A 16,538-nucleotide genomic window follows, 5' to 3' on the forward strand; every position below is an offset into this window, starting at 1 on the left:
ATGGAAACCAGAAAAGGAATAAAAATGTAAATTAAACTTTTAAAATCCTCATAATGCAATAGGTTCTCTCCTTATTTATACTGTTAATGTGCATTCCACATAAATTCACATTTTGGTTCCAGGAGGCCATGCACCATAAGCCCTGAAAGCACAGACAACTATTTGTAGAGGGTAAACTAGAGCCTGTTTGCAGTATCTACTAGTGACAAACTTGCAAGTGTCTTCTAGAAGATTAATAAAACTATGTTGTGATTATTTGTTTTCTGGATTCTGGGGACCATGGAAATAGAAAAGGATAGAAACAAACATGGTATGCTTTTTGAGTTTTTGGGGGGACTGGGTAGTAGTAGAAAAATAGGTGTTTTCCTCCGGGGCTTTTATTGTAGCTGAGAACGGTGAGGCTGATATTTCTGAGAGCACTCTGTCATTTTCCTCAGTCTTTAAGGGAGTGGTACGCTTTGGCAGTCCGGCTGTTGACAAAATCTGTCTTCTTAAACTGAGCCTTTGGAACAAGCAAATAGAAAAGTGAAAGGTAACAAAATTCTCACACAAGAAAATGCAGTTTTTTGGTGATTTTTCACCAGGGCCAAGTCAAGTGGGCCATTATTATCTGACTGTTCACTACAATACACTCCCTGTCAGTGTTCTTACCTTCTTGTATGCATTATGGAGTTCTGTGTGCGCCCACAGTGAATACAGCAGGACAGAGGCAGCCTTACTTGCTTTGTTGGAGGCATAGCTGAAAAGAAAAGGACATCGGTGAGAATGCATGAGGTTTCTTGATGCTGTCTTTTGACATTTGTAAATCTTAAACTGCTGTTCCTCAGTAACCGTCCATTACGTCAGGCCATTCACAAGGCCAAACAATCAGATGGTGAGCTTTGGAAGGCAGGGACCACATTATTTTTTGTTTTAATCTTTTTAAACCACTAGCACAGTGCTAATAGTTTATAATTAAACTATAATTAAATATAAATATATAATTAAACTATAATTATATAATTAAATCCTTAACATTTTTGAGGAATAGATCCTTAGACATGTTCAAATCCTTGAATTTATTTATAGAATACAATTAAAATTTTTTTTTTATTTAATTGAAACATATTGATTGTACATATTTATGGGGTACAAAGTTATGTTAGTACATGTATACAATGTATTAGCATAGTGATCAAATCAGGGTAGTTAGCAAACTCATCATTGAAAAAATTTATCATTTCTTTAAGATGAGAACATTTTAGCCATTTGACAACATACAATAAATTATTGTTAATTATAGATGCCTAGCACTACTGTACACCAATAGAACTTATTTTCCCATCTAGGAACACAATTTCTATCTGTATATTTATAGATGACAAATGCAGGAAAGTATGACTGAAAAATATATAGGTCTCTTAGACTTAGTCATTCTACAAATGTAGTAGTATAGCAATTTTTCATGTTAATGAAAGGAATTCTTGTGGCAGCACTTGTTCAAATACTTTCAAAATCACTATACATTTTAGTATACAGCAAGAGGAAAACTTATTCCTATTATTAATCCAAGCCATCACTGAATTTGACATTGTATTTAGTTTTTGACATTCTGCTTTTAAATTTGTCCCAAGCTTCCCATTTCTGGCTAAAGATCAGTGCCTTCTTAGATCTCCTTCTTTTGCATCACCTGCCTAATGCATGGCTGAAGTTTTTTTTTTTAAACGAGTTTTATTTTCCCATATCATAGGAACTTGTAAATATGCAACCAAGAATAGAGGATGCAAAGCTACATGGAGAGGAGCATGCAGGGTTCATGCATCAGCTAAAAGCCTTCTCTTCCATAACAGCCTTGCAGGGAGGGTAAGTCAAATTAGCAGCTCACAGATTGTTTAGTACCTCATGGACTTTTTGGAATCACTTGGTAATAACTGAAGTACAAATAAATCCATGAAAGCTATGGGTCTCTAATATTCAAAATTGTAAAGCATTCTTAAATTACAAGGGTGTTATATTCATATAGTTTGTTTATTAGTTGGTTGTTTGGCACTGGCGATCATTTATTCAAAGATATAATGTTGTAAATGATAATTAGTTCCCAGGCCAGCCCATAAATTATAGGTCAGATATACAGCCTTCTAGTAAAAAGACAGCATTAGGCGCAACTGGTAGAAGCTCCTTGTTGACTTTTTTTGTTTGCTTTGAGACAGGGCATGTGAGGACTCACTCACAAATGGATACTTGGGGCAACAGACAAGGAACAGATTAATCTTGCTAAACTACAAGAAGTTTCTAAAAGTGATGGCATGTTCCTATGTGCAACAATTGTTACGTCTGAATACTCAAATAATTGAAATCATACTATCTTCCAGTGATTTGCTTAGATGTTTGGATGGCTACTTGGAAGAGTCTTTTCTGTTTTGCAGCAATAATTGATTCTTTCCACAAAGACTGAGCAGCTGTTATCTGCCAGTTCCTGGGGACAGGTGAGTGTTCCCTGTTCTTGGGGAACTTACATTCTAGCTAGTGCTCAGGGCTTGTTCTAATCACCTGACTCTAAATGTGGTTTTTCTTCACTGTGTGCTTTGCCAGAGGGGCTGCTGCAGAGCACAAGGGGCCTGCACTGGGTGGGCTGTGGTGGAGGTGATATGTGTTCTTCCCAGGATACCACAGTTCCCTATCCTTACTCCTGCACAGCCAAGCACACATCTCTCTGCTATAAGTGATGTCTGTTTGCTTTGCAACTCATTAGAACTAGGCTATAATAGCACTTCATTTCTAGTTATTTACAAACATGTATTTGTAACAAGTCAAACAATTCTGAGTTGTATAAAGAGAAAAAGATAATCTTTATGCCCCCTTCCGATCTCATCATTCTAGGTTAACTAAGAATTTGGTTATGCAATGTTTTTTATTCTCTTCCTCACTTTTTTTTTTTTAAATGAGAAAAAGTTGAAAACATAGGAACAGAGATGTGGATGACTTATATGCATTAGCTATTTTCAGAAAGGGAATAAGAGGTAGAAGAGATATGATCAAGAAACTGAGAAAGCAAAAATTTCTTGTAGGCTCCCTCCCACTGCTGCTCCCGGGCTATCCCCAGGATTCTGAGCTGTCTACTATGGCATCAGCTTCACAGATTTAAGTGAGGAAAAGTCTGGGAAACTAATTCATTAGGCCAATAAAATGCTGGAATGCACTACCAAGAGAAGCTATGGAGTTTGACTCTATGTTGATATTTTAGAAGAGAATGGACAGCTGTGAGGCTTGGCTGATTTATGTCTTCACTTGCCCGATCACCCAGGACTGAACCAGATGATCTGGCCCAGCTTTACAATCTAGTCTGTGGCCATGCTGCCCATTGTACTCAAAGACTGGACATTCAGAACTAGATTATTTACTCATAGGCGTGGTGGTAGGGAAAGCAGAGACAGCTGATGCACAGATGCTAAAGGACTTACTCCTCGCCTGCGCTGATGGTCATAATCTTCTGCAGGCCCCCAGTGTTTAGAAGGTCTCGTGCATTCTGGTAACTATTTTGGATGATATTGTTCAACGTGTAACAGGCAGATGCTGTAGTTTCAGTGAGAATGTCAGTACTCGGGACTGTGTCAGGAATTATGGAAACCAAATCGGGTAGAGTTTCTTTGGCTACAAAATGAAAGAAAAAGAACGTTTGATTACGAAGATTGTTTCTTAATCCCAAGATCCCAATACATTTTCGGTAAAGAACATTAAAAAAAAAATAGTTGGATAACAAACACGAAAAGATGTAACATCTCTAATAATCAAATTTAAAAAAGATTTTTTTAAACAAGGATATTCTGTGCTTAGTATATTGAAAACCATTTCAGAAAGCCATTTGACAAATGTCAAGAACTTAAAAATTTTCGTAATCTTCCATCAGTAATTTCACTTCTGGGAATTCATTTTAAAGATATTGCTTTAAAAATGGAGAAAGCGTTCTGCAGAGATCTTTAAGTTAGTACTATGTATAAGTAAAAAATTACAAAAAGCCTTAATATCCCAATAATGGGAATATGATTAACTAAAATGCACCATTTTATGACAGGTATTATGTATCCCAAAACAGATCTATAAAGCATGCATAACAAGAAATATTTATGTTAATTTTCTGTGTAAAAATTAGTATACTTATTCATGAAAAGAATACATATGACATTATAATATTATGAAAGAAACACCTAAGAAACTCGAGGAGAAACACACTGAAATGTTCATTGGTATTTGCTTTTCTACAACAGTATTAATGATCAACTAAAAATATTATTTTTTTCTCCTTTTTTGTCTTTTTTACTGACCGGTAACGGGATTGCAACCCTCAGTGTTGCGCCCATACCGGGGACCGGCAACGGGATCGCAACCCTCGGTGTTGTGCCCGCACCGCGCTCAGCCAGTGAGCGGGAACCGGTCTCCACATGGGATCCGAACCCTCGGCGGGAGCGCCGCCGCACTCCCAAGCAGCGCACTCTCCAGTGCACCACCGGGCCGGCCCTCAACTAAAAATATTTTTAAAAAATTATCTGTATTTTTCCAAAGTGTTTTCAATAAATAATATTATTATTTAAAAAAGAGAAATGACCTGTTTTAAATGTACTTTTTCACTACACATGTAACTTCTTGGGTATAGGTTTGAGTTTGGCTTTTTCATAGTAACAAGAGAGGTATTAATGTTTTGTAGTAATAAAAGAGGTATTAATATTTGATGACTTCACTATAATTTTTCCTGTGGTGTGTATTTTGGGGGTATGAATTTGTACTTGATTTTTTGTAATAATTCTTTTCGTGTATGTTTTCTTCTTTTTCTCTAACTACTTTGGATTCTCCTTAAATGACAGTAAGCATGCTTCTGCTGCTTTTGTTGCTCCCCACAGTATGGCATTTATAGTGGATGTATAACAACGTTTGTGATAAATTTTATTATTCATCTGTGTTATGTGGCACCTTGAACCACACTTCTCTCTTTATGATACTGAATTGTAATTATTTAGTGCCTGTCTGCATTTCAAATGGAGCTATGGATTCCTTGAGGACAATTATTTATTTCTGTGTTTCCAGTATCAATCATTATACTGAAACAGGGAAGTTCTCAAGAAAAGGCAGTGAATGATAGGTAATCCTTTGATAATACCTGGACCTGACTGACAGGTAAGACATATCTTCTGCTCAAACGCCTGGATGCTTTCTTTTTTTCTGTTATTTTAACCTCACAGCATAGTGTTAAAAGCTCAGAGCTCAGCCTTTGAAGCTGGTCTTTAATTTCAGTCCTGGTTCTGCCACTTAATGGCTCTGTGTTCTGGGCAAGCTAGTTGACCTCTCTATGCTTCATTTCCCTAATTCATAAGATGAGGAAATAACAGTATCTACTTCACAGGGTTGTTTTGAGGGAATAAATGGATTAATGCATTCAGATGGTATCACTGTACCCTGCACACAGTTAACTCTCAATAGATGCTGGTTATCATCAGAAGGCTTCCTCCTTTTAAGAAGAGAAACCACAGAATAAAAGGCCTTAAGAACATGAATCTTCCTTTCACTGAATTTTAGGTTGTCAACAAGGAGATAATAAGTCTGAGACACAGCATAAAATGCTCAATTAATCTCTTTACAGGGTGTGGTAATGGCAGCTGAGACCCAGGCTGCCTACATTGAGAAATGTCCTTGATGAGAGATTTTCTCCTCTCTTCCCTCACCACAACCATGAATGTCCACTTCTGCAGATCAATTCTAAGGTCGAAACTTAAGGTCATGGCTGAGGGGGAGTGAGCTTTATAGTAGATGGAGTCTTTAACATTTTACATTGTGTTTATTTTTCTTAGAAAAATAGCACAACAGTTTATATGTGTATGTTGACAATGCTAAACACCACAATATAGTAGGGGAGGATATGTATCTCTATCAAGCTCCCTTCCCGTGTGTGCGTTCGGGTGTGTTGTGTGTGTGTGTGTGAGTATGAATGTATATCTGTATATATAAGTGTGTTTGTGTATATATTTTCAGACTGCATTCTGGGCCTGAAAAAGACATTTAATAGTATAATATAAAATCGAAGGCCCTATCCTGATATTGGAAGGTTATAGCTCAATGTCGTATTGTTGAGGGAGATTTCATTTAATGCTTAATTTCATTGTCTTAAGAAGCTAAGACATTATTTTGATGTCTGAAAACATTTGTAATGATAAATAGATGTGAATTGGGATTCTAGAGATGTATTCAATACTTCCTGGTGCTTGCATGTACATTATTTTATCTGATCCTGGAAAAACACTATTAGGTAGTGATTATTAATCTCACTTGGTTTAGAGCAGTTAAGTGACTAGCGAAGGTGACATGGTTTGGCAGAGTAGCACTGTGGGATGCAGACTCACATCTTCTGGGTGAGATCAGTTATACCGTCACCATTCCACATTGCCTATCTTCAAGTTTTTGAGAAAATATATGTTTCAAGTTTATGTCTGTAAGTGTAAGTAAAATGTGACAACTTCATTCCAGGTCAGCACATGAAAAGTTTTACCTGGCCTACATATCTCTCACGAGAAACACAAAGCATGTATTTCAAATTGATTTGCATTAATCCTGGCTATTAAAAGCCTGAATAAAGATAGGTACTTTTACTTAAATTACATATTTGACATAAAGCCAGTTTGGAATTTTAAAATTGCATTTATCTTGCTGAAGTCTCTCTCTCTGTTGTCCTTAAAGTGAGGTTCATCAGTGGAATCATCTTATATAAACCATGGGGCTACAGCTATACTTTCCTAACAGTTAAGTGACTGCAGAACCTGAGGCCGACAGCATTTCTGCCGTGAAGGCACGTGCATAATGTGTAAAGTGCAGTTATTTACCTTGGCAGTATTTTAAAGATGGAGTCAATGTTTCATTTAGGAAAAGGAAAAAAAATAGTTAAAGGATAATACACTTCTATTGAAGTCCAACACAAAAGCCTACAAAAGACAATGGGGAGAACACTTTCATAATTTTGAGAGAGCCTAAGGCAAGGTTTCTTTTAGATTTCACTGAAAAATTTCCAGTCTCTCTCTATACTTATAATGGGCATGAAACCATTGTATGATCTCCTGTCAAATATGCTGCTAGCTGTCTTTGAAAATGACATTGGGGCCGGCCTGTGGCTCACTCGGGAGAGTGCGGTGCTGATAACACCAAGGCCACAGGTTCGGATCCCATATAGGGATGGCCGGTTTGCTCACTGGGTGAGCGTGGTGCTGACAACACCAAGTCAAGGGTTAAGATCCCCTTACCGGTCATCTTTTTTTTAAAAAAAAAAAGAAAAAGAAAATAACATTACTAAAACCTAACCGTAGACTTCAATATCCTTGGTGCTATGTGTGTGTGTATAGATTCCAAAATACAGCCCATTAAAACAAACAAATTTATTTATAATTTTAGTGGCCTTTTGTGAAAAACTGAAAAAAAAATTGAAAATTGTTAGAAATGACCAATTTATGGAGCATTAGGAAGCATGTTTAATTTTAGCTTTATCCTCCTTTTATCTCATTTTATAGTTTTTTACTTGGTTCAACAAACATTTATCAGATATTTCTTGGTCTAAGCAAATGAATAAAAAATAAGTTATTTGATAATATAACATAGTTATCATCTCTGTCAATAATACAGATGCTCCAAAAAAAGGGCAAATATGTTTCATTGTATTTATTTTAGAAACTATTCATGCCAAATCTGCTTTATTCAGTGACTTCGTTTTGTTTTTGTTTTTCTTGTGATTATATGTCTATCCTCTTTTTTTTCCCTCTTTTTTCTTTTTTCGAGTCCAACACACTAGAAGCCAAGCTTCTAAAGTAAACAATGGCTACACATGTGTTTTTTTAATATTCTGTAAGAGTGATCTTAAACAGCCACATGGAGAACTTTATGAAGGACAGCTACATTGATTAAAAAGACTTCACTGGATGGGATGGCTGAAGGACAAAAAATATGAAACATATTACTTATCTTGTTATTAATTACTAGTATGGTCTAAAACTTCTCTACTGTAGTAATTAAAACAAAACAGTGCTGGATAAGAAACATCCTATTTGAGATCCAGTGAGATGCCTTGCAGCACCAAAGTCAGGCCTATTTAATACCTCCTGCTCTTTGTTCACATTTCTAGTTCTTCATTGTGAAAAGAATGTGATATGGACAATGCTTTATTGCATTTGCATTTTCACTATGTACATATTACATGTAGATGCTTTCATCAACTCACCAATTTCATTCTTTAGAGAATGATTCCGAGACAAGTTCCTCAGCAGGGAGACTGCGGTCTTTCTCACATTTGGATCACCAATGTGCAGCATCTTTCGGGTGTGCTGAAGACCATTTTCCTTCTGGACAACTGTCTGAGCTACTGATGTTGGCATCTGTTTTGTGAGACACATCCTGTAAGTGCTATTGCGTTTGATATCACAGAAATGTTAAGCTTTCTATAGATTGCTAGAGGTTGAGGAAGATGTTTTAAATGATTAGAAATGTGATAAAACCAGTCTAAAGATATTTTCTTCAAATTCTTATTAGGTTTTCAATTTAATTACTAGACAAAAGTTTATTCAATACTTTTAAATGCAATGTTGGATTTGATTAGCTATTATATTGTTTGTGCTTATGAATAAAATGGGTCTGTCTTCTCCTTTTCTTATACTATACTTATCAGTGTTAGAATCAAGGTTACATCAGTATAAAATTAGGTAGTGTTTTCTCTTTTTCAATCTTTTTTCTATCTTCTTTTTCTATCTTCTTGTATTCCTATATAATACAAGAATAATTTCATCTTTGTGGGTTTGGTAGAATTTAGCCATATAGCTATACGGATTCTGCATTCACCCAGAAAGTCAACTAGGTTGAGAAAAAATCTTTGATTGTCGTTTCAATTTTTTTACTGGTTGTTGGCTTAGTCATCTTTTCTGTTTCTTCTTCTTCAAGTTTTGGCATTTTATGTATTTCAATAAGCTTATCATTTCTGAACAAAACATAGTTTATTCTGAAAGAGATCTAGTCTTTTTAAGAAAGGAATTATTCCTAGTTAGATTATCTGTAATTCTCTGCTCTGTATCAGAGGCTACGTGTGCAAGTTGCTGGTCCAGGTCAAGGTCCACCAGAAGCAAGCCTTGTATGGAGTTAGGCTGACCACTTACTTTCAGGGGGTCTGAGTACTGACCAGGCCCTTTCTTGCATCAATGAATCTCCAATACTGGGGCTTTAACTTGTGTCAGTGACTTTATATTAGATTTCTATATGAAACTAATTCAAGGCCATCATGTCCAAAATTCCTGTAATTCTTGACCATTCTTCAAAGTGTTTATCTTCTCTGTTTATCTCATCTGAACACTGCTTATCCATCCTGCTGTAAGACCCTCCTCTTACATTTTTCTACGCTATCTTCTAGAATGGGGATTCTTACTCTAAGGTCTAGGATAGGCTTCAAGGAGAGGCTGGGAGGTTCCTAAAACCATTTTTGTGTTTGTAATCAACATTCCCAGGGAAATGGTCCCTAACTTTTATTAGACTCTCAAAGTGTCCATGACTCAAAGAAGTTTAATTACCACTATTGAAAAAGATTGTTCTATCATAAATAAATTACAATTTGTCTTTCCTTAATTTGCAGAACATTCTGTTAGACTATCTGCTCTCCTCTGAGGAGAATCCTTTGCCTGTAGCCATCTAGAGAGGAGGCTATTTATTTTGTCAACTCCTGTATCTTGGGCCAGAAGGTAGGTTTGGCATTCCTTTCTTTTCCCAATGGCCCTTCTACACAATTATGTCTTCCCTCATATGCAAAAGCCATGCTCTTCTCAGTCATCTGACCAGTTCAATCACCCCTGTGACATTTTCTTTGTCATCCCAAGACCTATTGGTCCTTCTTCAACCTCTACCAGGCTTTGGAACCTGGTTCATAGCCTTCTCCACCCCTTTTCCATGTAGATGACCAAACTGATTACCTCACAGTTCTTAAGACTTCCCAAAAGTCATTGAATTTGATCTCCTCTATACATCAGGTTCTCACTTCCATGGTCACACGGAACCTGTGTTCACCCAGAGATAGCTTGCTTCTGAAACATACACTCAGCAATGTCAGGCTCTGAACACGTCTTCCTGTTCTCTTTGATCTCCTACCTCACTCCTACCACACTTCTCTTCAGCCTTATCTAGAACTCCAGTCCCTTTATCCCAATCTTCATTCCCCACACCTCAAGATATCAATTCTCTCCTGTCCTTTCTTATTTAGACTAGGGTACATGAGCCATCAAATCAAATACTATCTTTCCAATACCCTCAACAATCCTGTCATTCTAGCTTATTTTTCACCCACCCATCAAAACTGTAATATTGGGTTCATTTAGCTTTTTTGTCTATTCTGATTTTATACTTGGTTACCAAATATTGCTAGAGCAAACAGTGCCTTTGCAGATTAGTACTTCTGCAAATTTATGGTCTCCAATCTCCACTAGGAACTCAAAAGTTGCTAGTTAACTTGCTGCTTCTTAAACACCAGTGGTGATTTCAAAGCCTTACACTAGAATGATCGATCCTTCTAAAATTTAATCTGATTATGTTTCACCTCAGGGTTAAGCCATTTGATGACTCCCCACTGCCTTCAGAATGATGTTCAAACATCTTAGTATATCCAGTCCTTCATAATCTGGCATCTTCTTTTCTCTCCTTCCTTACCACTACTCCCTCATTCTCTGGATTACACCTATCCTAAATTGCATCTATCTCCTATTAGACATAAGCTCCTTGAAAAGAGGAAATGTATCTTATCCATCTTTTTTCTCCCTTAGTGCTTTGTATGACACCTAGTACAAGATATATAAATGCTTATTGAACTGAACTATAAGAATGCTATGCTGTCAAGTTTCCCTGAAGATTTATCATCTCAGAGGGTGCTTGAAGACAAGATGAGTTATTAAGATGGATTAAAAAGTCACAAGGTATTTCTTAAAATTTTTTTTTCTTTTAAAACATGAGATGCTTTTAAGATTAAAATCTTGCTTTACATGTTTATCATACTATACCATTTAATGATATATGCTTAAATACAAAAAAAGCTTTAATGTTAATTTATAAAAATGATCACTGAAAACATGTGACTCTAAATGAAGTCTGGCCCCTCAAACGATGTTTGCTTATCTCAGGGAAAGCATAGCAAAGTCTTATTAATTCTGATTCACTAAGGGAAATGGAAAAGTCTGAAGTGGGATGGCTTTAGAATTTGCTTAATAAGGAAAAAAAACAATCAGCTTTATCAAATAGAGATTCTGTATTCCAGCTTTTAGGTGTCTGTGAGAATGACTCCTAGTTAGTTGGTCAACTGTTTGCAAATAGCACTTCTAATTCACATCATCCTGATTACTAATGAGGGTGAGCAAATGTTTTTAACTGCTTATTGGCTGTTTCAATAACATCTTTTGTGAAGGGTCTGTTTAAGTCCCTTGCCGATTTTTCTGCTGGGTTGTCTAATTTTTATTGTTAACTTGACGACTCTTACATATTTTCTGGATACCAAACTTCGTTACTTATATATGTTGCAAATATCTTTTCCTACTCTGTTTTTTACCTTTTTTACTCTCTTAACAATGTCTTTTGATACCATAAATTGTTAATTTTATACAGTCAATATATCAAGTACTTACTTTACGGCCAGTACTTTTTGTGTCCACTTTTAAGAAATCTTCCCTATTCCAGGTCATAAAAATATTCTTTCATCTTATTGTTTAGAAGCTTTATTGTTTTACCTTTCATATTTAGGTATCATTACTGTTGAAACTGTTTTGTAGGTGAGATGTGAGGAAGGGAATATGTTTCACTTTTTAATAATGGATATCAAATTAAGTGCTTGTAAAGTGTTTTAGAAACATGAAAAATAAAAACTGTTTATTTCAATGACTTTTAACATTTACTATGCAACATTTAATCTTTTAATTTATACTGTACCTAAAGAGTTTGCTAAACAGGTAGATTTTATCAAACCATCCTTTTTCCTTGTTATTAGAATGACCATTATATCTGAACTAATAAAGTTTAAATTAATGCAGTTTTACTAACTAGAAATTGCTGTCATCATTTTATACTTAAGTTATATAATCTGTCTTTTAGGAAGCTATTTATTTCGATGTAGGTTCTTTACCATTTAAGGCACATGGCCACCAATTGCTTAGAACTATCTCAGTTATGATCCCATGGTCAATGGACTGGACATTTTCTGGATCTATATTTAATGGCCTACTTTTCATGTTTTTTTATTTGATGATTCTGTTTAGAAATTACAAAAACAAGGATCTTTATCACACCATCTAAACAATAAAAAATTAGAAAAAGTTGTGATCAGAAAGCATATACAAGAGTACTTCAAAAAGTTTGTGAAAAACAGAATTAAAAGATATGAATTTATCCATGAACTTTGTAAAGACTCCTCATATATATAAATCAAAATTTTAATAAAAGGCATCTCACAACTTAAAAGAACAATGGCCTTCATATCATTTTCCCATGCTCCTAATGATTTTCTCCTATAAATCTATAGGCAAATTCAACTCTAACAATCTTGAGTATGGATTAATCCAGTTTAGTAGTAGGCCTCTCTTTAGGAGACAAACTGGATGATTCAGTCTTATTCACCACTATTACTTAGCACTAGGCTAGTGCCTATTATGTAGTAGTTACTCAAAAAAATGTTCAGTGAATGTAGGAACTTAGGATCTATGTAACTACATATTCAGAGCTTAAGTTGCACAAATATTCCTGTATCCTCAGGAACATGGAAGCACTCTCTGAATTCCATGGGAGGTTCTACAAACGTCTGTCTGTAGATCAGCACAATAAAAGAAACGGTTTTCGGAATCTAGCATGGGAAAATAAGAAATAAAATGATAAATTAATGTCTTTGTGTCCTTAAGGATCCCTGGTAGTTCCCCGTTTCTTTCTCTTTGTACACAAGTACTTTTTGCAGAAAATCAAAGAGATACAAGTTTGGTTGTATTCTTAACCACAATGCTAAGATAAGAGAAATATTGATTTTAGCATTTCAAATTTTATTCAAAACAGAGAACAAGCTTCACTGTAAACACACATATTAATGAATAAATATGGTTTCTTAAGTGAAGAATAAATAATGTTTTCGTTATCTACAGAGTGCTTTTCTCTGAGAAAAATTGGAGATTGGCCATAAAATGAGCTATTTTAGGGGAGTTTATTCTAATAATTTAATGATCAAGGCAAAAAATATGAGCTTAGTTCAAATAATTATGTATTTATAGAATCCCTAAATATGTAGAATGGTACAAAATACATGGGGAAGGGAATAAGCTTTGACTGTTTTATATATTTTGACTTTGCAGGTATAAAGTAAGTGCATCTGGAAAGAAAATTGGCTCTTTTCTTTTGTAGTTGAATTTCCAGTACCCAAAAGCACAGATGTCCTTTCCAACTCCACACTGATGGAGATTGGCCATAAAATGAGCTATTTTAGGGGAGTTTATTCTAATAATTTAATGATCAAGTCAAAAAATATGAGCTTAGTTCAAATAATTATGTATTTATAGAATCCCTAAATATGTAGAATGGTACAAAATACATGGGGAAGGGAATAACCTTTGACTGTTTTATATATTTTGACTTTGCAGGTATAAAGTAAGTGCATCTGGAAAGAAAATTGGCTCTTTCTTTTGTAGTTGAATTTCCAGTACCCAAAAGCACAGATGTCCTTTCCAACTCCACACTGCAGTAGACATCTGTTGTTTTTGCCTGTCCAGCATTTATTCCTCCTTCTTTTGGTAATAACACTCTGATTTTCCATTAGGGAGCCATTTCTATACCATTTCAGTCCATGCAGTACAAGTGGCAGTGACCATCACCTGCTCAACCCATGTCCCTGAAATTCCCATGTGGGCAGATTACCCAGACCTGGCCTGGCTAATTAGAACATCCAGCGTGCTAACCACAGGTATTGGTTCAGAAATGAGCAAGAGACCCAAACCAGGCCAGTGAGACTCATTCTCTGAGTTCTTAACAGCACTATTGGAAAAATAGCAACATTTTTTCTTATGGGGACATTGGGCTGGTAAAATATAAGCCTGAAATAATTCATGGCTATCTTTGTTACCATATGGGCAGAGCATTTGAGAACAAAACCAGTAGAGGAAAACAGTGCAGAAATGGAGAAAGTCATAATTATAATCATTGGAGCACCTAAGTCCAGTCATGACAGAAAGAAGATCCACCCTGGACTTTTCAGTTCCATGAGCCAAGAAATTCCTCTTTTTTGCTTAAACCACTTTGAGGTAGGATTTTGAGACTTGTAACTGCAAGAACATTGACCAAAACAAATATCTACAAGTCTTTCACTTGCAGGCTGACCCAGCTTTGCAGAAGCTGAGGCTGAAAGTCTGGGAAAGCTGTAATACTCTCTAGTAATTTATCAGAATTGTCTGGACTTAAGTGAGGAAACTTTTGCTCTTACCTCATCACTTTACCTCTGGACCCAGTGTAGCTATGCCTACATTGTCATTATTTTAAAATAGTAAATAAACAGGCATGATACTTACTGGTCCACTTCCTGCTGTGAGATTCTGGAGAGCTCCTAAAGATGCTTCCTGTGTGTAGTTTCGGACACTCTTGGCAATCAAGGACAAATACATCCTTATCACAATGGAGTGCCACAGCCACTCCACACCCTTGGGGTTGCTCTTTTCCTCTGGCAGTGGCATGTCCTGGTATTGCTAACAGCACACACAGTGGAATCCAGAATTAATGCACTTCAAGTGATGTCTCCAATCCACACCCAAACCAAGAGACCAGACATACTGTCTAGAAAGACTAATAATTTTCAAAATAAGAAGCCCTTGAAACATAAATTTAAAAAGTAAATATGTATGATTTCCAATTACAGTCATGCATTGCTTAACAACATGGATATGTTCTGAGAAATGTGTTTTTAGGTGATTTCATCATAGTGTGAACATCATAGAGTGATATACCTAGGTGGTATAGCCTACTACACACCTAGGCTATATGGTATAGCGATTATAATCTTATGGGACCACTGCTGTATATGCGGTCTGTGGTTGACCAAAACGTTGTTATGTTGTTCATGACTATACTTAACTTTTAGCCCCTGACAATTATTTCTTCCTAACAACACCCCACAACCCTTAACCTTACATTTCACAGTGAGAGAGAATTCAGAGAATTAAACATAGTCTGTTCTAGAATGGTTTTCTGGCTGCTTTTAAGCTAAAAGCTAAATTAGTTACAATCACCCTGAAGATAAGAAAAACAGGCCTATTCCCTCAGAGTCTTGTGAAATTATCCAGGATAGTATCACGGTTCTACATTTTCCAGTTGTTCTCCAAGTTCACAAATACTATGACACTCAGAGGAGTAGGGGAGGTCACATTCTTTCAGTTTTTATGTCAGTATGGAAATAAATAGATGTTTTTTCCTATGGGATTTGACTTTAGTATGTACAAAGTTTATTTTTAGATTGCTCAAAGCCAAATATCAGGGCTGCCTTTAATGTTAAAACAATTTATATACTATTGGCCATGTTGCTTTAAGCCTATTTCCTAATCTATAGGGCACACAGCAATATGGTTTAATGACTAACAATGCGAATCTGGAGCCAGATTGCTTGGGATTGAATTCCATTCCCTCCACTTATTTGCTGAATTATTCCAGGAAAATTAATTAACCTTTCTGTACCTCTGTTTCCTCATAAGAAAATGAGGATATTACTAATACATGTCACATAGGTTTGATGTAAGGATTAAAATAACTAAAAATAGTACCTGACATATACTAAGTATTCAGAAACACACAAACACACAAACGTACACACACTTTCTTTGTCTCTGTCTCTCTTTCTTTGAAAGCCCTTCCAATATACCTCTTTTACTTTCCTGCTTCGACTGCCAAAACACCCAATACTTTTGTTATTGTCAGTCTGGATGTTCCGGTTTTGAATATAGATGTTCTGGGAATATCTCTCTGGGAGCTCTGCCTCCAGCTGGTAGGAGAGGTTATGAAGAATGCAAACACAGTTCTCTGTGGCCTGAGAAAACAGGACAGGAATATTGATCATGTACCTATAGGTATCCCTTTGCAAGTATAATATCACAGGACTCATTAGGCTTTAGCTCTTCCAGGGTTTACTGGATTCAGCTGGGTATGCTTGGACTGTGGGGTACCTGGGGGAAGTGAAATGAATATAGCTAGAAAGGCTAAGGCTAGATCATGAATGGTCATGAGGACAATGCTAAGACGTAGAGGCTGAATTTCTTAAAACAATGGAGAACCTTTCTAGTTTTTTAAAGACTATGCCCAGAATGACTCTACATTTTAGATACAAATCTTAGTAGCCATATCGAGTTCGAGAATAGGAGGAGATATTTTTCCAGGGACCTATTAGGAGGCTATTGAAATGATCAGTGTGAAAGATGCACAAACTAGGACAGCAGCAGTAGCCTTAGGAGGGGATAAACTAAAAGTCTTTTTTTTTTTTTTTTCCTTTTTTGTCTTTTTTA

General features: G+C 36.0%; 1 protein-coding gene across 1 annotated transcript in view; it reads right to left on the reverse strand.

The window, feature by feature from the left end:
- Nucleotides 1–6: 6 nt before the first annotated feature.
- The window catches only part of PKP2 (plakophilin 2), an 80,153-nt gene continuing 63,621 nt past the window's right edge, over nucleotides 7–16,538 (reverse strand). The window contains exons 8-13 of the mRNA XM_008576652.1: nucleotides 15,902–16,066; nucleotides 14,562–14,735; nucleotides 8,228–8,381; nucleotides 3,441–3,630; nucleotides 652–739; nucleotides 7–502 (exon numbers count right to left, since the gene is read on the reverse strand). Coding sequence (XP_008574874.1) covers nucleotides 434–502; nucleotides 652–739; nucleotides 3,441–3,630; nucleotides 8,228–8,381; nucleotides 14,562–14,735; nucleotides 15,902–16,066 — 840 coding nt within the window. The 3' untranslated portion in view covers nucleotides 7–433. The remainder of the gene's footprint in view (nucleotides 503–651; nucleotides 740–3,440; nucleotides 3,631–8,227; nucleotides 8,382–14,561; nucleotides 14,736–15,901; nucleotides 16,067–16,538) is intronic.

Source organism: Galeopterus variegatus, unplaced genomic scaffold (assembly GCF_000696425.1).
Source record: "Galeopterus variegatus unplaced genomic scaffold, G_variegatus-3.0.2 Scaffold1384, whole genome shotgun sequence".
NCBI lineage: Eukaryota > Metazoa > Chordata > Mammalia > Dermoptera > Cynocephalidae > Galeopterus > Galeopterus variegatus.